General features: G+C 39.0%; 1 protein-coding gene across 20 annotated transcripts in view; it reads left to right on the top strand.

The window, feature by feature from the left end:
• Positions 1-27,927, top strand: part of CCDC7 (coiled-coil domain containing 7) — a 463,736-nt gene that overhangs the window by 305,526 nt on the left and 130,283 nt on the right. For 19 of the 20 annotated variants that reach the window (XM_070601703.1, XM_070601701.1, XM_070601699.1 and 16 more), the window contains 4 exons: positions 6,190-6,300; positions 10,866-10,976; positions 15,110-15,217; positions 27,554-27,664. In XM_070601703.1, the coding sequence (XP_070457804.1) occupies positions 6,190-6,300; positions 10,866-10,976; positions 15,110-15,217; positions 27,554-27,664 (441 nt within the window). Of the gene's footprint in view, positions 1-6,189; positions 6,301-10,865; positions 10,977-15,109; positions 15,218-27,553; positions 27,665-27,927 lie in introns of those variants that run through there. The other variant, XM_070601714.1, reaches the window with a different exon arrangement.

Below are 27,927 nucleotides of genomic sequence, written 5' to 3'. Positions count from 1 at the left end.
GGTTTAAGGAAAGAAATCATCTCCTTAACATAAAAGTTCAAGGTGAAGCAGCAAGTACTTATGTAGAAGCTGCAGCAAATTATCCACTCCCAGTTAAGATAACTAATGAAGTGCCTACACTAAACAACAGATTTTCAATGTAAACAAAAGTCTTATATTGGAAGAAGATGTCATCTAAGACTTTCATAGCTAGCAAGGAGAAATCAATGCCTGGCTTTGCAGTTTCAAAGGACAGACTGATTCTCTCGTTAGGGGCTAATGTAACTGGCAACTTTAGGTTGAAGCCAATGCTTATTTACCATTCCAAAAATTCCAGGACCCTCAACAATTATCCTAAATCTACTCTGCCTGTGCCCCATAAATGCAAAAACAAAGCCTGCATGACAACACATCTGTTTACAACATGGTTTACTGAATTTTTAAACCCACTATTGAGAGACCTAGTGCTCAGGCAAAAAGATTCCTTTCAAAATATTACTGCTCATTGGCAATGCATCTGGTCCCCAAAGAGCTCTGAGAGTGGGGTACAATGAGATTCATGTTGTTTTCATGCCTGTTAACACAACATCCATTCTGCAGCCCATGGATCAAGGAGCAATTTCAGCTTTCAAGTCTTATTATTTAAGATATATATTTTGTAAAGCTATAGCTGCCAAAGACAGTGATTCCTCTGATAGATCTGAGCAAGGTAAATTGAAAGCCGTCTGAAAAGGATTCACTTTTCTGGATGGCATTAAGAGCATTTGTGATTCATAGGAAAAGGTCAAAATATTAATATTAACAGGAGTTTGGAAGAAGTTGTTCCAGCCCTCATGGATGACTTTGTGGGGTTCAAGACTTAAGTGGAGGGAGTAACTGCAGATGTGAAAATAGCAAGAAAACTTGAATTGGAAGTGGAGCCTGAGGATGTGATTGAATTGCTGCAATCTTATAATAAAACTTTTTAACACAGAAGGAGTTGCTTCTTGTGGATGAGCAAAGAAAGTGGCTTCTTGAGATGGAATCTACTCCTGGTGAAGATGCTGTGAAGATTGTTGAAATGACAACAAAGGATTTAAAATATTACATAAACTTAGTTGATAAAGCAGCAGCAGGTTTTGAGAGGATTGACTCCAAGTTTGAGAGAAGTTCTGTAGGTAAAATGCTATCAAACAGCATCACATGCTACTGAGGAATCACTCATGAAAGGAAGAGTCAAACAATGCAACAAACTTCATTGTTGTCTTATTTTAAGAAATAGCCACAAACATCCTAACCTGCAGCAACCAACACTCTGATCAGTCAGCAGCCATCAACATCGAGGCAAGACCCTCCACCAGCAAAAAGATTGCAACTTTCTGAAGGCTCAGATGATGATTAGCATTTTTTAACAATAAAGTATTTTTTAAGTAAAGTATGTACATTGTTTTTTGGACATAATGCTATTGCACACTCAATAGACCACAATATAGTGTAAACATAACTTATATATGCACTGGGAAACTAAAATTTCATGTGACTCACTTTATTGCAATATTTGTTTTATTGTGGTGGTCAGAAACTGAAACTGCAGTATCTCTGAGGTGTGCCTGTACAGTGTATTAGCTGACTCCTTTCCCTTTCACAAGGAGGCCTCTGATGAACGGCCCGTGGTATAGGAATGCAGAATGCGTAAAAGCATAGTGTGGATGGACCTTATTCCTTGACTGCATCTACCTCCAGTGTCTGAAGCTCACTGGCTATGCATCAAATTTGGTGTGGGGTGAGAAGTTTTTCCCTCATGAGAACTTCCAGGTAGAGATTTTGTAATTGTCTATGTTTGGGCCTAAAATATCAAACACAGGATTTTGGCCTGAAGTTGGATTCCTATATATATGTACATATACTCATACATGCACATATACATATTTTTACACACGCATACATATACATGTGCATGTATACATGAATATACACATACACAAACATTTAGAAATCATGAGTTCTCATGAGCACCTTCAATTTCAGTCCATCCCCTCAGGGCCTTTTCTTGCCTTCCTCCCTTTCACATCTGTATGTCCTTTCTTCCACTGTGTGAATCCTAACTCTGAATAACAATATATTTACTCATTTGCTCCACCTTGTTATGCTTCTAAAATTATTTTGGAACTGCTTAGCACATAAATCTAGAAAAACAAGCCTACTGAAAATATCTTTCCATATGTTTACAGTCTCTTCTCCACACTCTTGCCCATGAATGAGGGTCTCTGTCAAATACTGTGTTGATGAGTTACTTGCATTGGTGCTTTTTTTTTTCTTTCAGGGGGTTCATTTCTTTAAGTCTGCTTCCAATTTTAGTTCCTCTTTTGTGATTTAGTTTTGTTTTTGAAGTATGTGGAAGCTGAACATGCTTCTGAAAGTAAAAAATATCCCAAAAAGGGTGCTTAGAAGAGTGCTATTTCTTCCCCAGTTCTCTCTCTTTTGTTTTGTAGGTAACCAACTACATTTGTTGATATCTCATTTGTGTTTCATCTTGTACAGCCAATTCATTTTCCCTCTCTTTCTTTTTTTCTTATTTCTTATTTCCCCTTCTTCCATATATACATGGTACCATACAACTTTTCCCCTTTGGATTTTCTTTTTTCACTTAATATTGTCTACTGGAAATCCATCCAAGTCAGCTTATAGAGATTCTTTTCATTCCCTTTACATCTCTATGTATAGCTCTTTGTACCACATTGCTTACTATAATTTACGTAGTTTATAGTATATATCTTAGCTTATTCATCCAATCTTCCATGCTTGAATGTTTACGTAAAATTACAAATAATGCTATAATTGATAAATTGTACATATGCATTTTCATTGGTTAGTCTATGAAGTCTATATGATCTAAAAAGAATAAATAACAGAAATGGAGACTAATATAAACTATATATATGTTTGTAATATATATATATATAGTTTTTGTAATAATGAGAAAGTTTCAACACACGTATATTAAAACTCTTCTCACAATAACCATGTTAGATCTAGCATTATGATAATGTAGTTATAACTTCATAAAAATGAGACTGTTGCTGTACACATTAATTTGAATTATAGAGATTTCAAAATAGATCTATTTTCCTTTTTAGTGGACTAAATATATCTCTTATGCAGCTCATGATAAAGTACTAGATGAAAAGCTTATGCTTGAACATAAAGAATCAATGTCAAAAACCCAAATGCAAGTAAAGAAAGAACTTCTATAGAGAAAAGACTCCCTAATAAGTACGATAATTATAGACAACTCTAAATTATTTTAAATTAATTACATCTAAAGATCTTTTTCTTTGGTTCATGAATCTGTATTTTATTATATATTTTATAGAAATTTTACATTTTGACCTAAAGTATAAATATCCTGAGATAACTAGAGAACAAAAGCTAAAGTATTCATAACTTTGGTTAATATTTCTGGTTGTAATACTATTTCACAGCCATGGGTCATGCAATCAGTATCCACCAAGGCCAAGAATGGACCAATAATTGTCTTTCACGGGATGTGTACCTTTCAGCCAACTCCAAGATGTTAGGAGTCCAGAAGGCCAATTCAATCCACTGTCCTGTGCAGTTGCCTTCTTCCAAAGACTCCAATTGGTGAAGAGAAGTTGCTGAGACCTATAACTTAAATGCAGATCAGAGGGACCAAGGGGAAAAGTGACCTGGGAGGCCTATTGGATGTACTCCAGAACATTCTGTTTTTTGAAATCCACTCATATGTAGAGGCCTTTTTGGTAACTTAATAGATAGTTTAAATTAGGATCCTATTGAGGGGAGTGTGAGAGTGCAAGTATCAGAATAGTGCCACAGATTTCCCAGCCTTGTTTGGATTTGTTGGCACTGGGAGGGACAAATATTTGGCAGTTGTCTCTTCTAGAATAAGTCATATTGCCCCTTCCCAAGGATTTCACTTGAACACAAGGTCCTGTACTATCTCTGTTTTAATAACCCAGCTGTGTTGCTGAATGTGGCTCAACACAGCATCTAGTCCTTGTTGGGTAGTGCCCTTGCTCGGGCCCACCAGGAGGATGTCATCAATATAGTGGAAGGCTAGTGCTCCATCTGGGAGTTGGGCTTTTTCCAGTTCATGGCCTTGTGGAAGGACATTAAATGTGTAATGCAACCCATTACACATAGGGCAAACTTATCCTGATCATTTGAGTGGACAGGGAGGCCATAACCGGCATTTGCAATATGAATTGTTTCATACCTACTTCCCTTAGCTTGTGAAATAGCCTTTATGGCAGTCACAATGTCAGGAGCACCAGTTTCTTGGGCTGTACCACAACATTAAGCCACCTATAATGAGTTGAGTTTATAGGCACCAGAGGCCATATGGACAGGTTGACTTAGTTATTGAATGGAGAAATAGTCTCATGGAGATCTGTGGCTTAGCTAAACTCAGCAATGAGGACAATAATTTCTTTTCTCCTCCAGGTAGTTGTTTTTGGAGACAAATCTCTAGGCTCTGGTATTCTGGTAGGTTTATAGCTGCACACGCTCCATTAAAAATGACCCTAACTGCAGCAGGGCTCGGCTTGGGGCTGATGTGAGTTGGAGTTTACATCTTTACTAACAATGCATTTGGTAGTGAGGGCTATAAAAATGGAAGTTTATAGTCCCCCAAAGCAACCCACCCACAATCAGGTCTAGGTAAGGGTCAGACAGCATTAACTGTTTCCTTTTCATCGTGGTATCAGTGTTGTGGAGATCACACTCACTAGTAAACTAATATCCAGATAGCCCAAGTTATGCAATTTCTCTCCACTGCCTCTTTGAACTCTGACTTGGCATTCATCCTCAGATGCCACTGGGGGCATAGAGACATTGGCCTACCCCTAATCTTGTTTATTTCTTTCTCTCTTTTTTTGAGATAACATTGTGTACATTTCAGGTGTCTAACATTATAATTCGACTTCTGTATATACTACCGTGTGCTCGCCACCAAAAATGTAGTTTCCGTCCATCACCATGTAATGGACCCCTTTATCATTTTCACCCTCCCTCCACCCGCCTTCCCTCTGGTAACTACTAATCTGTTGTCTGCTTCTATGAGTTTGTTTTTATTTGTTTCTTTTGTTTTTTATATTCCACCTAGAGCTCTAAGTAAATGTAGGCAGAGTTCTCTGATTCATTTTAAGATTACTGGGAGAGGCAGAGGGAATAGCACTTATATTAGTAATAAGTATCATCACTGCTTTGATTCTTGTGTGGCTGTGTGTTTGCCCCCGATGGCTCAGTACCTAGCCAGAAGATTCTTGGTGGAGAGTCCATCCATCTCCTCCTTGAGACTCCACTGTTGAATAACTAGACAATGTTTGCAGTGGTGGGGAACATGTCGTGCGTGGGCCAACTTATCAGAAATCAAATGGCATACAGTAGAGGAAGGAGAGTGTCTCAGGTGTTTGTATCTTTTCTTCTCCCTGTACCCTTCTTTGTCCCTCTTGGGCAAAATGGCTGGTGTTGGGGAATTCAGAACCAGGGGATCTGTCGTGACTCACTCAACAAGGTACCACTGTCCCTCACTAAGTTAACAAGATTAAACATAAGTATCTCTATTCACTTTTTCCCCCTTATTTCCCTTTCTTTCTTACTTAAAAGGTAGAGTACTAAATATAAGCTCTTTTAGATTTTTTCCACTAAACATTATTTCATAGAAATACCTCCAAGTCAGTTTGTAGAGATCTTTTTCATTCTTTTTATATCTGTATGTACAGCTGTTTGTACCACATTATATCCCATAGTTTATATTATCATAGTTTACATACATTACTTTAGTCTACAAATCTCCTATGCTTGTACGTTAAGGTGGTTTTGAGTATTTTACAATTACAAATATTCTGTAATGAATAACCTTGTGCGTATGTATTTTTATTGTTTGGTTTATGAATATGTATTAATTTAAAATATTAAAAAAACAGGAAAACTAGACACTAATATAAAACATATTTGAAGCCCAGGAATATTAATGGTATGATAAAATACCTTCCACACACACCCGTTAAAACTCTTCTCACAGTTTTCAGATCTAACATTGTGGTAATTTATTTATGACTTTATAAAAATGACGGAAAATTATGCTATACACTTGTTATAAATTTGAAATCTAGGGATTTCACAACGAATCTCTTTTTAATTTAGTGGATTAAAGGACTTAATTTAGTGGACTACATTCTTTTTATGTAGCTCAGGATGAAGTGCCAGATGAAAATCGTATGCTTGAGCACCAGGACTCAATGTCAGAATCAGAAATTCAAATGAAGAAACAAAGAACTCACAAAATGGAAAGTCTTACTAGTAAGTATAAAAATTATAGATAACTTTAAATTATTTTAAATTAAGCTCATTAAAAGATCTTTTTATTTTGGGTCATAAATACGTATTTAAGCGTATATTTCATAGAAATTTTACACTTTGACTAAAATGTGAATACCCTAAGATAACTAGAGAAAAAAAAGCAAAAATCTTAGTACTCTTTGGTTGGAATTTCTGGTCTTCAGATCTTTTCTTGACCATAGAACGTGCACTCAGTATACCCCAAAGCCCAAGAGCACTCGAGTAATTGTCTCTCCGTGCCTTTCAGCCGGCTCCAGGTAATTATGGATACAAAAGCCCAATGGACACCTCTGACCCATGGCAGTGGCCTTCTGTCATAGGCTGCAGTTGATAAACAGATGTTTCTGAGATCTATAACTCAAAGATCAAATGGAGATAAGAAGAGCCTAGGTGAAGGGCAGCCTAGGAGGCCCTTAAGGGCATCTTCTTGGTTATGTTCTCACTGGAAAGAAGCAGCCTTTCTGGTAACCCACAGATGGGTGTCATCAAGGACCCCAAGTGAGGAAAATGAGAGTGCAAGTAGTCAAAGAGTTCCACTAATTACTGGGCCTCTTTTTATTTATTGGAGTTGAATGGGCCAAAGCTTAGCCATCTTCTCCTCTGGAATGAGATGTTATGCCTCTTAGAGATCATGCTTACCTCTGGGAGCAGGCCATTTAGGGGTCATGACCTATGCCTTGATGACAAATATTTGAGCAATTCAGTAGCCATGTGAAAGACCTTAATAGTGTATTGCAACCCATTTCACAGAAGGTTAAATTGACCCTGATCATCTCTGTGGAAAAGGATGCAGCAAAATATGTTTATGTCAGTTGTTGCATATCAAGTTCCTTCAGTTTGACAAATAGCCTGTATGACAGTTACAATGTTAGGTGCCACCAGTGCCCAGGTCTGTACTATAGCATTGACCTATCAAAATTAGTTGAGTCACTGTGTACCTAAAGCCGTATACAAAGGTCAACTTAGGTATTAAAATGGGAAATCAAGTCTCATGGAGGATTTTCACTTCATTAAAGTCAGCAATGAGAGCAGTTATTTCTTTTGCTGCACAGGAATTTGTTTTGGGAGACACAGGTGCTAGGCACTGTTTAGTCTGGAGGTTTTCAGTCTTCCACATGCCCTATGAAAATGGCCCTAAATACAGCAGTTCCCATCAGGACTTGGGGCTGAATGTGAGTGAGGTGCACATAGAAAATACATCTATCCCAATGTACATTCAGTAGTAGGGGCTATGAAATGGAGTTTTTTTGGTGGCCTGAAAGGATACACTAATAGTAGTGTTTGACTAAGGGTCACCTTGATGATGCCCTCAGATGAAAAACCAGAGAGCATTGTCTCTTTCCTCCACTACTTGATGTCAGAGGTTACGGAGATCACAGTCACCTGTGCACCAGTATCCTAACGGCCTTAGCAATGCTATTTCCTCCCTTCCTCCTTTGAAATCTGACCTTGGTGTACATCCTCAGATCACCACCAGTGACAGGAATCTTGACCTAACCCCTAATTTTGTTTATTTTTGAAAGCTGGGAGGTCTGGGTGAAAGTAGTGGAGGGTTCTCTGATTTATCTCAATATCACTTGGAGGAACAGAGGGAAGAGCATTTATATTAGTCATAGGGGTCATCACAATTTGGACTTTAGTGGGGATATGTGTTGGGATCCATGACCCACTAGCTGGCCAGGAGATCTTTGGTGGAGAGTCAATCCATATCCTCCTTGAGACCCCATTGTTGAGTATCTAGTCTTACAGATTTCTTCGGGAAAACCCTTAACCAGATCATCCAAGAGTGGTGCCTCATTACCATTTTTAGTTGCTCTGTTCACTGGTCAAACAGTACTATCTTGTGGTTAGCTACTTTTTCCATGCCTGGAAGTTTCAGTTAAGATCTGTATTGTGCCTCAAATCAGTTGACGTCACCTTAAAAGGAAGTTTAACTGAATTAGGTAACCAGTGAAGTTGGCCTGAATGAAATTAGAAATCTTGAGTCTGGTAAAAATCTTTCCATTAGTGTTCTCACTCCATCTGTGATCCTAGGGACCACTAGGGAGGATCATAGAGCCATTAGAGGCTCTTCAAGAGCTGATACAAACATATTTTTCAGTGGGAGGGAACTCATAATGGGTGGGCCATACTGTCAGCACCAAAATAGTACCCAGCTAAGGAAGGGAAGAGTCTCACATATTCATGACTTTCATCCCCCTTTCCCTCTACCTCCTTGGGCAATATGTGTACTGCCGAGTCTTACAATGGGGTTCGACAGTGACAAGTCCTACAGTGTGCCCCTCTCCCTCACTAAAGTTTAACAAGATTATCTCCTTCTTTGTGGAGGCAAACTACCTAAGTCTCCAAGGTCTTTTTGAGTCTCAGGGCACAACAATCCTCAGGACTCTACATTCTTTTCCATTAAAGGTAAGTCTCAGTAACTCACAGCATCGGAGGTTGTCCATTAGTGCCAAGGGTATGCTAGAACTAACAGTTGTCATTGGGTGCAACTCAGCATGCAGAGTCTCCATCTTTTTTGGACCCATCAATAACCACAAAATTACTTCTCTAGTTTTCTTAGAGTCCTTCTGTTGAGCTCCCATTTGACTCATTGGGCATCTTGAGGAGCTGGCCTGGTGGCATAGTGGTTAAGTTCACACGCTTGGTTTTAGCAGTATGTGGTTCGCTGGTTCGGATCCCAGGCATGGACTGCTCATCAAGCTGTGCTGTGTTGGCATCCCACACACAGAATAGAGGAAGATTGGCAACAGATGTTAGCTCAGCAACAATATTCCTCAAGCAAAAAGAGGAAGATTGGCAACAGATGTTAGCTCAGGGCCAATCTTCCTCATCAAAAAAGAAAAAGAAATGCTGTGATTCATTGGGCATCTTGGTAGGTGAATCATAGGCTAAAGAGAAAGACAGTTGTTCCCCATCAAAACTGATAAACGTATGTAAATAATACAGTAGCACTCTAGAGGGCCCCATGGCATCCTCTGGTACTTTCTAAGACTCATTTGCATGACTGGCAAAGTACTGTATGGGTCTCTGGCAAGTAACCAGTAGTACCCCTCTCCTAACCATGACCTGCACAGTCACTAACACCTCCCAAAGTGTTCCTTCCAGAAAGACATTTTGCTTCATTGACCACACTGCTCTTTGTGCTAATTTGCTAGACAGATGCCAATTTTTGAGTTGGTCTATTTAGATAACAAGCCAAACTCAAAGTGGCAACGTTTATTCACTTACTGCCATAGCATAGGCTATAGTCTAGATAGAGGAAGGCACCAGCTCCGCTAGTGTTCCATTTTACCCCATGGAGCAGCACCTGACAAGGGTCAGATATATCATTGCAGACTGAGGCGGGGGATGGTCTCAGAGCTGAAGGAACCTCAAACAAAGGGTTCTTGATGTTTTTTGGACCCCAGGGCTGAGGCAGCTAGAGGTCTGAACAATATTAGCACATTTACTTATTTGCTCTATCCTATAATGTTTCTCAAAGCATTTCAGAATTGGTTAGCACAAGGCACTAGAAAAACAAACCAACTAAAAAGATTTCATGATTTGTTTGTGGTCCACCTCCCCCGCCCCACCCCAAGTCTCATGTCCAAGAGTGAGAGTTCATGTTAAATACTGTATTAATGAGTCACTGCTTTTAAGTTTCCTTTAGCAGTTTCTTTCAAGTTTGCTTTTTGCTTATATTCCATCTTCTTATCCTTATTGATATAATTTATTTTGAAATATGTAGAACATGAACGTACTTCCAAAAGCAGAAAGTATACAAAAAGGCATACTTAGAGGAGCCTCATTCCTTCCTCAATCTTCCCCCCTCATTTTGTGGGTAACCAATTACATTGTTTTGTGATATCCTTCCTAGGTTTCCTCTATTTCTTTCTGGTTTTTTTCTCATTTCTTCTTCTTCCTTACCCAAAGGTAGCATAAAAGTTTTCCCCTTTTCGGTTTTAACTTAAAATTTTCTTAGAAATCCCTCCATATCAGTGTATAGAGATCTGTTTCATTCATATTACAGCTCTATGTACCACACTGTTTACCATAATTTGTATTATACCATAGTATATAGTATATACCTCAGTTTATTTAACCAATCTCCTATGCTTGAAAATTTATGTGGTTTTGAATATTTTGCAATTGAAAATACGCTGTAATGAATAACCTTGTACATATGCATTTTTCTTTTTAGTTCTATGAAGATGTATTAACTTAAAGTGTAAATAACCCAAGGAAACTAGAATATATATATAAAATATTATATATGTAAAATATATTTATAATATATTTAGAATATAGATGTAAAATATTATATATATATTGGATGCCTAGAAATGTTAGTGATACAGCTTCAACACACACCTATTAAAAATATTCTCACAATTTTCATGCCACATCTTGCATTATGGTAATTTACTTATAAATTTATCAAAATGAAAGAAAATTTTGCTGTATATTTTTCATAAATTTGAAATCTAGAGATTTTCAGTAGATCTCTTTTTCTATTACGAGACTAAATGCATCTCTTTATGTAGCTCATGATGACATACCAGACAGAAATCTTATGCTTGAGCATCAAGATTCAGTGTCAAAACTCCAAATGCAAGTAAAGAAACAAATGACTTCCACAGGGGAAGAACACAACAGTAAGTGTAATAATTATAGATAAAGACGTTTTTAAAAATTAATCTCATCAGATCTTTTTTCTTTAGTTCATGAGTATATTTTTGAGCATATAATTTATAGAAATTTTACACTTTGAACTAAAATGTGAATACCATAAAACAACCAGAGAACAAAACCATTTAACATTTAGTTGGAGTTTCCAGTCATAAGACTACTTCATGTCATGGCTCTTGCACTCAGTGTCCAGCAAGGCCTAATAACTGGTCAGGAGTCTCTCAAAGGGTGTTTACTTTCAGCCAACTACAGGAGATTCTATGTCCAAAAGCCCAGTGGGCACCTCTGACATGTGGCAGTTGTCCTTTTGCAACACGCTCCAATTGGCAGGCAGAGAATTTGCTGAGACCTGTAACTTAAAATGCAAAATAGATTAGAGGAGGTAAGGAGAAGGGTGGCCTGTGTGGCCAGTTGGAGGTCCTCCAGGGCATCTTGGTGTCAGGCCCCACTCAGGGTAGAATTCTTTTTGGTAACTTGATTGATAGGTGCCGTCATCAAAATGGCCATGTAGGGAATGTGTGAGCACCAGTAGCTAAATAGTCCCGCCAGTTGCTGGGCATCCTTTGTATTTGTTGGAGCTGAGAGCCTGGGTGTGACTAAAACTCGGCGATTGTTTTCTCTGGAGTGAGACATACCATCCCTTCCCAGTTTTTTCCCAGGAATTTCACATGGGTCATGGGTCGTTGTGCCTTGTTGGTATTAATGGTGCAGCCATGTTGTTGCACGTGGGTCAACACAGCGTGCAGTCTTCGTTGGATAGTACCCTTGCCTGGGCCCACCAGGAGGATGTCATCAATATAGCGGAAGGCTAGTGCTTCATCTGGGAGTGGGACTTATTCCAGCTCATGGCCTTGTGGAAGGACACTGAAGGTATATTGCAACCCATTACACATAAGGGAAACTGATCCTGATCATCTGAGTGGACAGGGATCCTAAAAAGGGCATTTGAAATATGAATTACTTCGTACCTACTTCCCTCAGCTTGGGCAATAACCTCTGTGGCAGTCACAATGTTAGGTAATGCCAGTGCCAAAGGCTCTACTATACTGTTGAGCCACTGATAGTCAATTGAGTTTCCAGGCACCCAAGGCCTTGTGAAAAGATCAGATAGCGAACTTTGACAATGAGAGCAGTTATTTCTTTTTATCCCTGAGGCAATTGCTACTGTTTTTGAGAGACAAAAGCACTAGCTACTGGTAGTCTGGTAGGTTTACAGTCTTCTCCATACCCCACTAACATGGTCCTAATTGCAGCAATTCCCTTCAGGGCTTGGAAAATGCAATCAGGGATGCAGATAGACAATATATCTACAACAATAATCCCTTCAGTGGTGGACGCCATAACAATGGTGATATGCTATACCTTTAGTCGGGTCTGGGTGAGGGTCTTTGTAGTGATGGCTTTAGACAGAAAACCGGAAAGTGTCGTCAATTTCCCCCTCATTCTCATGCCAGGAGTTTTGGGGGTCACAGTCACCTGTGAACCATTAACCAAAAGGCCCAAGAAATGCAGTTCTCCCCCATGTCTACTTTGAGCTTAGACCTTGGCATAGGGCCTCCGTTCCTCACTATAGACATAGAGAGGTTGGGGATTTCAAGCTCTTGTTTTCTTTAAAGCAAAAAACTTTGGGTCAAAGTTGGCAGGGCTCTCTGATTCATTTCAAAATTCACTGGGAGAAGGAGGAACATTACTTGTAACAGTCATAGGGACCATCACCAGGCAGACCGTAGGGGGCCTGCCCTTTGTTCCCTAGTGGCACACCACATGTCCATGGGTTCCTTGATGAAGAGCCCATTAATCTCTTCTTTTGAGCTCCCATTGCTTAGTAACCAGACCCAGAGAGCTCTTTGGGAAAGCCCTTACCCAGACCTTCCAGGAATGTGTGCCCAATTACCATTTTTATGTCACTCTCTCTAATGGTCCCTGTTTGTTATTTTGGCAGTAGTTGCTTTTCCCTTGCCAAAGAACTTATCAGTTATGATTTGGATTATGTCACTGGCCTTACAAGGAGATTTAATTAATAATCAGCAGGAGTGGCACTAATAAACCTAGAGTCTTGTTAACAATCTTATCATCCACCACTCTCTTTCAGTGTAGAACCAAGGGGACCACTGGTGTTGTTTGCAGAGCTGCTATTATGTCTACAAGCTTGGTCCAAACATGTATTTTGGTTATAGGGAACCCATCACGGGTAGGCCAAAACTGTCAGAGCCCAAATAGTACCCAGCTGAGAAAGAAGAAGGACTTAGGTGTTCCCCTCAGACTCCTTGAACAAACTTTCTGCTGTCAGGACATTCTGAAGGATGGGTACCATAGTGATGCACCCCACAAAGTACCATTGTCCCTCACCAAGTTTAAGAAGACTACCTCTTTCATCATGCAAGTGAACAACTCAAGCCTTTAAGGTCTCTTTAGGTCACTGGGAAAAGCAATTCCAAAGAATTCTATATTCATTTAATTAAACCACAAGTCTCATTAACTTGCTATGTCATAGGCTGTTTATCATTGTCTGGGACCTCATTAGAGCTAACAACGATCATTGGCTGCAGCTTAGCTTGCAGAGTATGTGGGAATTTTAGTCCTATCATCACAGGACAATAGCAGTGGCCAAGGAATTGCTTCCTTAGATATTTTTAGAGCCCCTCTGTTGGATCTCTAATTTGACCCACCAGGCATTTTGGCCAGTGAGTCTGGGGCTAAAGGAAAGGACGATTAAACCAAAGAGAAGGACCTTAAAACCAAAAAGCTTACATAAACAATCTGCTGGCACTCTCCAAGAGTGTTCCGTGGCATTCCTGAGATAGCACTTCCTGAGACTCATTGATATGGCTAGCAAAGTGCATCGTTGGACCCTCAGACTCTTGCAAATGACCAACTAGTACCCCCACCCCCAAGAAGCCCTGTAGACTTCTCTAGCATCCCCCAAAAATGATCTGGGGGATCATCACACTTTTTACTTTTCCAGAAAGAAAGACATTATGCTGAATTGGGCCACCTACTTGCCACCATTTGCCACTGAGAGAGAGTTGCCATTTGGGAAGGTGATCAATTAAGACAATGAGCCAAACTGAAAGTAACAATTAAGTCTCTATTTACTTATTGCAATAATATAACCAAGAGTCTAAACGTGGAAAGGGTACTGGCTCCACCAATGTTTCAACTAATGTTTCATTTTCCTGTGAAGTGATTATGGGCAAGGGTTGGATGAATTAGCACAGATGGGAGGAGACTATCTCACTGTATGTATAGTTATTTTTACCAAATTATATCCCTTCTATACCATATATAATATGTATTTATACACACACACACATGCACCATCATATACCATAACTGGTACTATGCTCTTTTTTCCAGTCTTATTGAGATATAATTGGCATACATCACTGTATAAGTTTAAAGTGTACAGCATAATGTTTCACCTTACATGTATTATGGAAGGTAGTATGCTATCGTTTATGGTATATATATCAGTTTATTCAACCAATCTCCTATTCTTGAACATTTGGATGATTTTAAATATTTTGCGATTATAATTGATGCTAAAATAACCAACACTGTGCATATGCATTTTCATTGATTGGTTTATAAATATGTATTAACCTAAAGTTTAAATAATCTAAGAAAACTAGAGTCTAATATAAGCATATTTGATGCCTAAGAATATTTATAAAATAAAAAACAGCTTCAACACATACCCATTAAAAATGTTCTCTTAATTTTCATATCAGATCTAGTATTATGAAAATTTCCTGGGACCAGCCCCGTGGCCGAGTGGTTAAGTTCGCATGCTCCACTGTGGTGGCCCAGGGTTTTGCCGGTTTGGATCTTGGGCGTGGACGTGGCACTGCTTGGGCCACATTAAGGCAGTGTCCCACATGCCATAACTAGAAGGACCTGTAACTAAGATATACAACTATGTACCGGGGGGATTTGGGAAGATAAAGCAAAAAAAAAAAAAAAAAAGAAAGAAAATTTACTTATGACTTTATAAAAATGAGAGAAAATGTTTCTATTCACTTGTTATAAATTTGAAATCTAGAGATTTTACAGTGGATCTATTTTCCCATTAAGTGACTTAATTTATCTCTTTATGTAGCTCTTGATGAAGTATCAGATGAGACTCTTATGCCCAAACATCAAGATTCAGTGTCAACCCAAGTTCAATTAAAGAAACAAAAAACTTCCATAGGGGAACTACTCAATAGTAAGTATTATAATTATAAATAATTTTGTATCATTTTAAGTTAAATGCCTCAGAAGAACTTTGTTTTGTGAATATGTATTTGAGCATATATTTTATAGAAATTATAAACTTTGACCTAAATGTGAATACCCTAACATAGCCAGAGAACAAAAGCAAAAACTGCTAATATGTTTTGGTTAGAATTTCTTGTAGTAAGATTATTACATGGCCAAAGTCATGCTCTCAGTGTCCACCAAGGCCCATAGTGGACCAATAATTGTCTCATAAAGGATAGGCACTTTTTAGCCAACTCTGGCAAACTGTGGATCCAAAGCCCAGTGGTGTCTCTGACCCATGGTAGTGGCCTTATGCCATAGGCTCCAGTAGGTAAAGAGAGATGTTGCTGAGACCCATAACTGAAACAGCAAATGAAAATCAGAAGGGTCAGTAGAAGGGCCTTCAAGGGATCCTGTCCATCAGGACCCCAAAGGTAGCGATCTTTATGGTAACCTGATAGATGGATGCTATCTGATCCCTGTGAGAGTGTAGTGGTATCTGAATAGTCCTACCAATTGCATTCACTTTGTGGGACAGAGAAGGCCAAAAGCATAACAATCGTCTTCTCTGGAATGATATACTATGCTCCTTACAGATCGTGCCCAAGAATTTTACTTCAGTTTTAGTAATAATGGCCCAGCCATGTGCTGCATCTAGGTAAACAGGCCACCCAATTCTTTTTGGGTCGTGCCCTTGGGTCGAGCCCACTAATACGATTTCATCAATAGAATGGAAGGCCAGTACTCCCTCCATGAGTGGGACTTTTCTCAGGTCTTGACCTATGCATTGATTACAGATAGTCAGAGAATTTAGGGAGTCTTCTGGAAGGACATCAGTGGTGTGATGCAACCCACCCTACATACAGCAAATGAATTCTGATCGTCTGCTTGGAGAGAGATGCTGAAAAGAGCATTTGTGATGTCAGTTGCAGCATATCAAGTTCCTTTATCTTAGGCAATAACCTCTGTAACTGTCACAAAGTCAGGTGCCACTGGTCCCAAAGACTGCACTAATGCCTTGTGCAGCCCTGATCAATTTAGAATCTAGGTACCAAAGGTCTTGCGCACAGGCCAGGTGGAGTTATTGAATGGAGAAATGGTTTACAGACGTTGTTGACTTTTTAAAGCTCAACGATGAGGGCAGTTGCTCCTTTTTTATTCCCTAGGCTGTTGATATTATTTTTGGCAGAAAATGTGCTAGGTGCGAATAGTTTGGTAGGTCATGAACTTCCATATATCCCACTAAAATACTTTAACTTCAGCAAATCTCACCAAGGGTTAGGAGTAAGTGCAAGTGCTGCTTGATATAGAAAATATACTTCTACCAATATATATTCAGCAGTAGAAGCCACAATAATGGGAGTTTGTAGTGGCCCAAAGGGATTCACCCATAGCTGAGTCTGGAAAAGAGTCCTGGTGGTGATGGCTTCAAACCTAAAACTACAGAGAATTATTTGTTTGTTCCTCATCCTCATGTCAGGGATTGTGGGGATCATAGGTATTCATTAACTAGTATCCAAAAGGCCCAAGAAATGTAGTTACCTCCCTCCACTTTGAACTCTGACGTTAGCATATGTCCTCAGATCCCCAGTGGAGACATAGGGACCATGGCTAACTCTAGTCAAGTTCATTTATGAAAGCTTAGAGGTCTGAGTAAAAGTAGGAAGAGTCTGTATTGATGGGCCCCACAAGATACCACTCTCACTCACTAAGTTTAACAATATTACCTTCTTAATCAATGAAGCAAACTACCCAAGTCTCTAGATTCACTGAGATATTACCGTGGGAGATAGCTGGAGGAAATAGTACTTGTATTAGTCATAGTAGTCATCACTATATGGAACCCTAGTGCCTTCTGGGACCCTCATGGCTTACAACTTGGCCACAAGTCCTTGGTGAAGAGCCCATCAATTTATTCCTTTGAGAGACCCCAGTTTTGATAACCAGATCCACGTTTCTCCTCTGTAAGACCATTGCCTAGATCGTTCAGCAAAGGGCACATGATTGCCATTTTTATGTCACTCTCTCCATTGGTCAGCGTTTGCTATCTAGGCAACAGCTACTTTTACCATGTCCAAAAATTAGTCAGTTAAGATCTGGATTGTGTCGTGGATCGATTGACATGATCTTATGAGGAGGTTTGATTGAGTTTCATAATAAACAGGATTGACACACATGAACCTAGAAATCTGAGTCTGGTCAATCATCTTGTCATCAATTCTCACTGCATTACTGTACACCCAAAGGTCACCAACATGGCTTTCCAGGATACTATTATCTCTAAAAAGATAGTCATATATGTTTTTCCATGCGAGAACTCATCATGTGTGGGCCAAATGGTGCCCAGCTGAGGATGGAGGTGGTCTGTTTTAGCATCCTTTTATATTCCTTCCTATTTCCTGCCCTCTCTTTAGGTAAAGTGGCCACTGTTAGCACATTCTGAAATAGGGGTCTGTAGTAATACATCTCACAAGTTGTCCCTCTCAGACATTGAGTTTAACAAGATTACCCCTTTCATCAAGGAGGCAAACTACCCAGGTCCCTAAGGTCTCTTCAGGTCACTTGGCAAAGCGATTCTAAAGACCTTTACATTTTTTTCATTAAAGGCACAAGTTTCAATAACTTGCTGTGTTGTGGGCTGTCTTTTGGTATCAGGGACATGCTTGGAGATAACAATAGTCAACTCAACTCATAGGGTCTTTGATGATTGTTGGACCCATTATCAGAGAACTGTAACCAGTAGCTAGGGAATTGCTTCTCTAGCTTTCTTAGAGTCCCCCTGTTGGTTCTCTAATTGGACTCACCATGGAAACTTGGCCAGGGAGTTAGGAGCTAAAGGGAAGGATGAATTATTCCCCTGAGAACTGAAAATCTTATGTAAACAATCCATTAGAATTCTTCCAGATTACTTTGTGGCATCCACTAGCACTTCCTGGGAATTGTGGCATGGCTGGTGAAGTGCCCTCTTGGACCCTCAGACTCATGCAAATTATCCACTAGCATTACCTGAGAGTGCCCCAAAGACTTTTTTTTAGCGTCTCTCAAAAGTGCCCCATAAGAGCATCGGATATTTTGCTTTTCCACAAAGGTATTGTGCTTCAATGACCACCCTGCTTGCTGCGTCAATTTGTCAGAGGCAGAGCTGCCATTTTTGAGTCAGTCAATTAAGATAACAATCCTAACTGAAAATAGTAATGAAGTGTTTATTGATTTACTGAGAATAGTATAAGCAAGAGCCTAAACAAGGAAGGGCCCTAGCTCCACCAATGTGTCATTTTCCCCACAGAATGGCACCAGAGGAAGGTCACGTGCATCAGAGCAGATGTGGTGGCAGGAAGGGGGGACGTCTCACTGTGTTGAAAGAGTCCTCCTAAAAAGGCTACTGGTGTTTTATGGACCCAGGTGCCATGAGGAAGTAGAGGGGGAGGGCTTAGAGTGGAAAAGTACTGAACCAGAATGGAGAAAGGGTTTTCAAGGTCCATCCCACAAGGTAGTCTAGGCAGAACTGACTGAACAATATATTGCCTCAGCTGAGATTTTCTCCAGCTCATAAGGTTTCCCGATGGATGCACCTGAGCGAGAATGCAGATATGACCAGCCCCGATGGGCTTTAGTCCATGACCTCCTATGTCTGCAGTACACTGTCTGAGCATCAAGTATAGTATGGGGTGTGAAGTTTCCCCCCATGACAAATGCCAGATAAAGCCTTTGTAGTTGTCTATGATTGGGCCTAAAAGATCACACATAGAATTTTGGCATGGAGTCAGACTTTCCTAGTATTTATACATATACAAATATACACATATGCATGTGTGTGTACATATACAGACGTATGTGCACATATAGATGCATATACACATGCACAGTCATATTTAGAACTCATATGCTCTCACACCTTCAGTTCCCCTCAGGGCTTGTTCTTGCCTTCTTCCATTTCATACATGTATATCCTTTCTTCCACAGTGTGAATCCTGACTCTGCACAATGTCAACGCACGGACTCATTTGTTTAATCCTATAATGCTTCTAAAATTGTTTCAGAATTGTTTAGCTCATACCACCAGAAAAACAAATCTACTAAAAAGATTTTGTGATTTGTTTAAAGTCATCCTCCGCTCTCTTGTCCAAGAATAAGAGTTTATATCAAGTATTATATTGATTAGTTACTTGAATTGGTATTTTATTTATTCCTTCAGTAGGTTCATTTCTTTAAGTTTGCTTTTGGTTTTAGTCCTTTAAAAATTTTTTTTGATTTAATTTTATTTTTGGACTTTATTGAAATTAACCTACTTCCATATTAATAAATATGCAAAAATGTATACTTAAAGAAGTATCATTCCTTTTCCAGTCCTCCTCTCTCCTCTGATTGGTAACCAACTACAATGCTTCTGATACCTTTCTTGTGCTTCATTTTGCATATATAAGTATCTCTCTCATAGTTTTTTCTTTTTCTTTTTTTCTTTTTTTGAAGAAGATTAGCCCTGAGCTAACTACTGCCAATCCTCCTCTTTTTGCTGAGGAAGACTGGCCCTGAGCTAACATCCGTGCCCATCTTCCTCTACTTTATATGTGGGATGCCTACCACAGCATGGCTTTTGCCAAACAGTGCCATGTCCGCACCCGGGATCCAGACCGGCAAACCCCGGGCTGCCGAGAAGCAGAACGTGCGAACTTAACCGCTGCGCCACCAGGCCGGCCCCAGTTTTTTTCTTAATTCCCCTTCTTTCTTTCCCAAGTTAGAGTACTTGATATTCTTTGTTTTGCTTAACATCATCTCCTGGAAATATCTTAATGTGAGTTTATTGAGATCTTTTTTATACTATAGAAGATATATCGAAATTTGTACTATACCATAGTATAAATATACCTTAATTTATTCAACTAATAATATAGTATAATAATATAGCATAAATAGACCTTAATTTATTCAACTGCCTACACTAATACATTCAGTTGGTTTTGAATATTTTGCGACAACAAATAATGGGATAATCAATAACCGTGTACACATGCATTTTCATTATTTGATCTATGAATATGTATTAACCTAAAATGTAAATAACCCAAGAAAACTAGAGACAAATATAAAACATATTTTATACCTAGGAATATTTATGAAATAATTAGACATCTTTACACACATATATGTTAAAAATGTTCTCATAATTTTCATCTCAGATCTAGCTTTATGGTTATTTATCACTTTATCAAAATGGGAGAAAATGATATTGTATACTTATTATATATTTGAAATCTAGAGATTTCACAATAGATCTATTTTTCCATTTAGTGGACTAAATGCATTTGTTTATGTGGCTCATGGTGAAGTACCAGAAGAAAATGTTATGCTTTAGCATCAAGTTTCAGTGTTGAAAACCTAAGAGTAATTTGAGAAACAAAGAACTTCTATAGGGGAAAGACTCACTAGGTCTAATAATTGTAGATAACTTTAAATTATTTTAAATTAAACTAACATCTCAAACTCCCTTTTTAGTATCCCTGTCCATGCTGACGGTCAAGATCAATTTACTCTTATGTGGAATCAATTGGAATATACCACTAATGTCCCTCCACCTCCCTAAATTCCCTGACTCATCAGAAGACCTTTTTTCTTTTCTATTTTAGTGTATATTGTATGGAAATTTTACACTCTGAACTAGAGTGTAAATACACTACAATAAATAGAGAACAATAGCCAAATTAAGGAGGGCGTTTGGTTGGACTTCCTGTTTAAAACACTTCACAGCCATGAGTCATGATAGTTGAGTATCCACGAAGGCCCAATAACAGACCAATATTTGTCTCTCTACGGGTGTGTAACTTTTAGCTGATGCTGGGAGATTACAGATTTCAAAGCCCAATGGGCACCCCTGACCTGTGGCAGTGTCCTTCTGCCTTAGGCTCCTCCAATTGGTGAAGAGAGAAGTTGCTGAGACCTCTAACTCAAAGGCAAATGTGTATCAGAGGGACTCAGGGGAAGGGTAGCCAGGGTAGCCCCTAGTCAAAAATAGGCGCCACTCAAAAATAGCAGCCTTACTGGTAACCCAAGAGGGATACCATATAGATCCCTGCTTAGGGAATGTGAATATACCAGTAGCTGAACATTTCTAATATCACTGGGACTCTGTATTCGTTGGGAAAGAGTGGACCAAAGGCTTGACACGAACTTAACCACTACACCACCAGGCTGGTCCCAGCCTCTCTTCATTTTATCCAGTCTCTGGACCCTTCAGTCCAAGCTGGCAGTGTTTCTGCTGAAATGATTGATTAGATTCACAACTCACACACCTAGCAAACAGTTGTCTAGCCACAATCTTCGTGTTCTCTCCAGAGCTTGCTTTCTCAATTTTTTCAATGTAGATGGGCTGAGAATTTTCTAAGTCTTCATGTTCTGTTTCCTTTTCGCTTAACAGCTTCTTCAATTTATCTCTTTCCTCTGGCATTTTACTGTAACAGCAAGGAGAAACCAAGCTGTGCCTTAAACACTTTGCTTAGAAATCTTAGCTAAGTATCCAAGTTCATTGCTTACAAGTTCTACTTTCCACCCAACAGAACACAATTCAGTCAAACTCTCTGCCACTTTATAACAAGAATCACCTTTCCTTCAGTTTCCAATAACATGTTCTTCATTTTCATCTGAGACCTCCCCAGAAGCACCTTTTTCCCCCCACAACACTGTTTATTGAAGACTCCTTTGTCATAAATTAATTCACTTTATATGCATCAGTTTATTTCTGGGTTTTCTATTCTATCCCATTGATCTACATGTCTGTTCTTATGTCAGTACCATACTGTTTTGATTACTATAGTTTTGGAATTTAGTTTAAAATCAGGGAGCATGATGTTTCCAACTTTTTTTCTTTCTAAAGATTGTGTTAGCTATTTGGGGTCTTTTGTGGTTCAATACAAATTTTAGGAATGTTTGTTCTATGTCTGTGAAAATGCCGTTGGAATTTTGATAGCGATTGCATTGAATCTTTAGATTGCTTTGGGTAGTATGGACATTTTAACAATATTAACTCATCAATCCATGAGCATGGAATATCTTTCCATTTATTTGTGTCTTCTTCAGTTTTTTTCATCAGGGTCTCACAGTTTTCAGTGTACAGGTCTTTCACTTCTTTAGTCAAATTTATTCCTAGGGATTTTATTCTTTTTGATGCTATTATAAATGGAACTGTTTTCTTAATTTCTCTTTCTGATAGTTTGTTATTAGCATATAGAAATGCAACTGATTTTTGTATTTTGATTTTGCATCCCACGACTTCACTGAATTTGTTTACCAGTTCTAACAATTTTTTGGTAGAATCTTTATGGTTTTCTACATAGAATATCATGTCATCTGCAAATAGCGACAATTTTACTTCTTCCTTTCCAACTTGGATGCCTTTTATTTCTTTTTCTTTCATAATTTCTCTGGCTAAGACTTCCAATACTGTGTTGAATAAAAGTGATGAGAGTGGGCATCCTTGCCTTGTTCCTGATCTTAGAGAAAAAGCTTTCAGCTATTCACTGTTGAGTAAGACATTAGCTGTAGGCTTGTCATATATGATCTTTATTATGTTGAGGTACATTCTCTCTGTACTCTTTGTTGAGAGTTTTTATCATGAATGGATGTTGAATTTTGTCAAATGCTTTTTCTGCATCTATTGAAATGATCATGATTTTTATCCTTCATTTTTTTAATGTCGTGTATCACATTGATCGATTTGCAGATGTTTAACCATCATTGCATCCTGATATAAATCCTACTTGAGTATGCTGTATGATCTTTTTTTTCTTTTGCTGAGGACAGTTAGCCCTGAGCTAACATCTGTGCCAGTCTTCCTCTATTTTGTATGTGGGTCTCTGCCACAGTATGGCTGACAAGTGGTGTAGGTCCGCACCCAGGATCTGAACCCGTGAACCCAGGCTGCCAAAGCAGAGTCTTCGGAACTTAACCACTATTCCACAGGGCCAGCCCCAGTGTATGATCCTTTTAATGTATTATTACAAGAAGCACCTTTAACATTCATATTTCTAGCAAGATCCTGTTCATGGTGATGTATGTGTTTTCTAAGACAATAAAAGCTTCCTCTACAGCTCTCCCCTTTTCCTTCCGAGCTCTCACCAGGATCACCTTTAATGTCCCTTTTTCTACTAACAATCTTTTCAAGGCAATCTAGGGTTTTCTTCTATCATGTACTTCAAAACTCTTGTAGCTTCTACCCATTACCCAATTCTGAAGCCATTTCAACATTTTTAGGTATTTGTTACAGCAGTAGCCCACTTCCCAGTACCAAAAATCTGTATTAGGTTTCTTGGGCTGCCATAACAAAGTACCACAAACTGAGTGGCTTAAAGAACAAAAAATTATTGTCTTATAGTCAGCAGACTAGAAGTCTTGGATCAGATGTTGGCAGTGCTGTTTTCTCCTGAGGGCTTGAGAGAAAATATGTTTCATGCCTCTGTACTACCTTTTGGTGGTTTGGGGGCAATATTGATCGTTCTTGTAGATGCATCACCGTGTCTCTGCCTGCATCTTTATATAATCTTCTTCCCGTATGTGTGTCTGCCTCTGGGCTCAAATTTCCTGTTTTTATAAGAATACTGTTCTTCCCAGGTTAGGGCCTACTCTAATGACTTTATTTTAACTGGATTACCTCTGTAAAGACCCTATATCCAAATACGGTCACATTGTGATAACAATGTGAGGTATTCTATATTTTAGGGGGAGGGTTACATTTCAATGAAATTCTGTGTTTTGGAGGGGTTACAATTCAATCCATAACCCCCTCATTGTAGGGTCAGGGATTTTGGAGATCACAGTTAACTGTGCACCAGTATCCAAAGGGCCCAACAAATGCAATTCTCTCTTACCTCCCCACTGAACTCTGAAAGTGATATAGGACTGCTGTTCTCCACTACAGACATAGGGACCTCAGCCCATTTCCTAGTCTTGTTTATTTTTGAAAGCTTAGACATCTGGGTAAAAGTTGACAGGGCTCTCCAACTCACCTCCAGATTCACTGGGAGGAGCAGAGGGAATAGCACTTATATTAATCATTAGGGCCATCACCTTGAAGACCTTAGTGAGGCAGCCTACTTACTCACTATCTGACCATGAGTTCCTTGGTGGGAGAGCCCATTAGTCTCCTCTTTGGGAAACTTTGTTGAGTAACCAAACCCAGAGATCTCTTTGGGAAGGCCTTAATCCAAATGCTCTGGCAGAGGACACAGGCTTATTATTTTTACATCACTCTTTCTGCTGGTCAGCCTTTGCTACCTGGCAGCAGCCACATTTTCCAAACTTGATGATTTGTCGGTGTACATCTGGATTATGTCACAGACTGAACAACATGGCCTATGAGGAGATTTAATTGAGCTTAGTAACCAGTGGGAGTTGCATGAATAAACCTAGAAATCTGAGTCTTATTAACGGTCACATCATCTATTGTTCTCACTCCTCATTTGTACATATAAGAGACCACTAGGGTGGCTCACAGGGAAACTGGACGGATGGATCCTATCCACTGGAAGGATGATCCAACCATATTATTCAGTGGCAAGGAACTCATCATGTGTGGGCCAAGTCTCTCAAAGCACAAATAATACCCAGCTGAGGATACTGATGGTCAACATCAGAGGGTCTTGAGTGCTTGTACCCTTTCATCCCAATGCCATCTTCCTCCTCTTCCTTAGGCAAAGTGGCTGCTGTTACTGTACTCTGAAAGTGGGAGTCTATAGTGACACATTGCTGAGGTGCCACTGTCACTCAACAAGTTTAACAAGATTACTTCCTTCATCATGGAGGCAAACTACTCAAGTGTCTAAGATTCCGTGGTGCAGTGATCCAAAAGCACTCTATTCTTTTCCATTTTAGGCATGAGTCTCAACAAAAATTCCCTGTATCATGGGCTGTCTTTTAGTGCCAGGGACATGCTTACAGCAAACAGTAGTAATTGGGTGCAACTCAGCACTCAGGGTCTCTGATGAATTTTGTTCCTACTGTCGGAGGACTGTATCAGTAATTGGGGAATTGCTTCCCTAGCTTTCCTAGAGTCTTTCTTTTGGATCTGTGATTTGACCCACCAGGAGAATTTGGCCAGGGAGTTGGAGGCTAATGGGAAGGACTGGTGGTCCCCCTTATACCTGAAAAGCTTATGTAAACAGTCACTAGCACTCCCCAAAGTACCCCCAGGGTCCACTAGTACTTCCTGAGACACATTGACATGGCTGATGAAGTGCCCATGGAATTCTCAGACTCTTGCAGATGATCCACTTGGTCACTCAAAAGTGTCTGATGGACTTCTCTAAAACTTCCCCAAAGTGCCCCATGGGATTTTCAGGGTGTTTGCTTTTCTAGAAAGGCAATGTGCTTTATTAACCACCATGCTCATTGCACCAATTTATCAGAGAAAACACTGCTAATTGTTGAGTTGGTCAATTAAGATGACAAGCCAAACTGAAAGTAACAAACATTTATTCAATTACTGTGATAGTATAAGCAACAGTCTAAATGGGAAAGGGCCCAATTTAATCAATGTTCCATTTTTCCCCACTGAAGGCACCAGGTTAGATGTTTCATCACAAATGGCGGGGATGGGGAGGATTGTCTCAGTGCCCCCAACAAAAGGCTCTTGCCATTTTATGGACCTGGGATGTGAGGGGAGGCAGGGAGAGCTAGGAGTGGAAAAGTACTGAAAACTGAGTCAGAAAGTAGAAAATTGTCTTCAAGGCTCCCCCCTAAGATAGTCTAAGCAAAGTCACCTGAAAAGTACAGTGATTCTGTTGAGCCCCTCTGAATGGAGACACAGGGGCTAGAAATGCAGATACGTGTGTATGTAAGAGCATGGTTTGTCTAGAAGGGCCTGAACTCTGATTGAACATCCTTCCAGAGACCAGTGCACTGGCTGTGCATTACATCTAGTGTGAGGTAGGAAGCTTTTTCCCATGGTAACTGCCTTATAAAGCCGTTCTAATTTTCTATGGTTGAACCCAAAAGATCATACATAGGATTTTAACTTGGATCCACACTCCTTGGTTTATACATATATACTTATATGTGTCATACACACATACGTGTGTGTGTGCACATATACATGCATATGTCATGTATATACATATTTTAATAATCATGAGAACTCTCAGACACTTTGAATTCTAGTTCCTCTGGTCTCATTCTTGCCTTCCTCCATTTCGTATGCATATGTCCTTTCTTCCACAGTGTTAATCCTGAGTCTTAAAAAAATCAAAAGATTTATGTATTTGCTCAATCCTACAATGCTTCAAATCTTGTTACAGAATTGCTTGGCACATACCACTACAGAAACAAACCTGCCAAAAAGATTTAGTGATTTGCTTGTAGACTGCCTCCCACACTCTTGCCCAAGACTGAGGGTATGTTTCAAACACTGTATTTATAACTTATTTGGATTAGTGCCAGCGTTTTTTTTATCCCATCAGTAGGTTCATTTCATTGTTTGCTTTCAGCTTTAGTTGCTTCTTCTTGTCCTTGATGATCTAATTTTATTTTTGGAATGTGTAGAACATCAGCCTACTTCCAAAAGTAAATATTATATAAAAGGTATACTTAAGAGTGTGATTTCTTCCCCAGTCCTTCTCCTTGCATTTCCCAGTCCTCTTTCCCACCCTTGTCTTCTTTAGGTAACCAACTATGTTATTTTCCTGCATATCTTTCCTGTGCTTCCTTTTGTAAACTTAATATCTGTCTATTTCTCTATTTTTTCTGACTACTTTTTTCTGACCCAAAAGTCAGCATACTAGAAACTCTTTTTTTAGATATTTTAGACTTAACATTATCTCTTAGAAATCCTTGCATATCAGTTTATAGAAATCCTCTTCATTATTTTTACATAAATGTGAAAAGCATTTTGTACCACATTATATTCCATGGTTTATAGTACACCATAATTTGTAGTATGCACCTTATCTATTAAATCAATATCCTCTTCTTAAACATTTAGGTGGTTTGAAATATTTTGCAATTACAAATAATACTGTAATGAATAACATGTGCATATACATTTTCATTGTTTGGTCTATTATGTATGAACCTAATGTATAAATAACCCCAAAGTATATTTGATGCCTCAGAATATTTTTTTAGATTGTGAGACAGTTTCAATAGCACCCATTAAAATTTTTCTTATCATTTTTGTATCAGATCTAAATGGAAATTTATTTATAACTATAAAAATAAGAGAAAATGCTGCTGTCCACTTGCTACAAATTTGAAATCTAGAGTTTTCACAGTAGATCTGTTTTCCCATTTGGTAGACTAAATGCATCTTTTTATGTAGCTCATTTTGGAGTACCAGACGAAAACCTTATGATTGAGCCTCAAGATTCAGTGTCAAAACTCCAAAAGCCAGTAGAGAAACAAATAACTTCCAGAAGGGGAAGGCGCCACAGTAAGTATAATAATTTTGAATAACTTTAAATTATTTTAAACTCATCAGAAGATCTTTTTTCTTTGGTTTATGAATATATATTTAACCATATATTTTATAGAAATTTTACACTCTGGCCTAAAGTACAAATACCCTGAGATAACGAGAGAACAAAAGCAAAAGTGTTAATACCTTCTGGTTGGAATTTATAGTTATAAGATTATTTCACAGCCATAGAATATGTACTCGGTATCCACCAAGGCCCCATAATTGGCCAATAGAAT

Source organism: Equus przewalskii, chromosome 30 (assembly GCF_037783145.1).
Source record: "Equus przewalskii isolate Varuska chromosome 30, EquPr2, whole genome shotgun sequence".
NCBI lineage: Eukaryota > Metazoa > Chordata > Mammalia > Perissodactyla > Equidae > Equus > Equus przewalskii.
The sequence above is the reverse complement of the archived record's forward strand: the minus strand, read 5'-3'. Positions and strand labels throughout refer to the sequence as shown.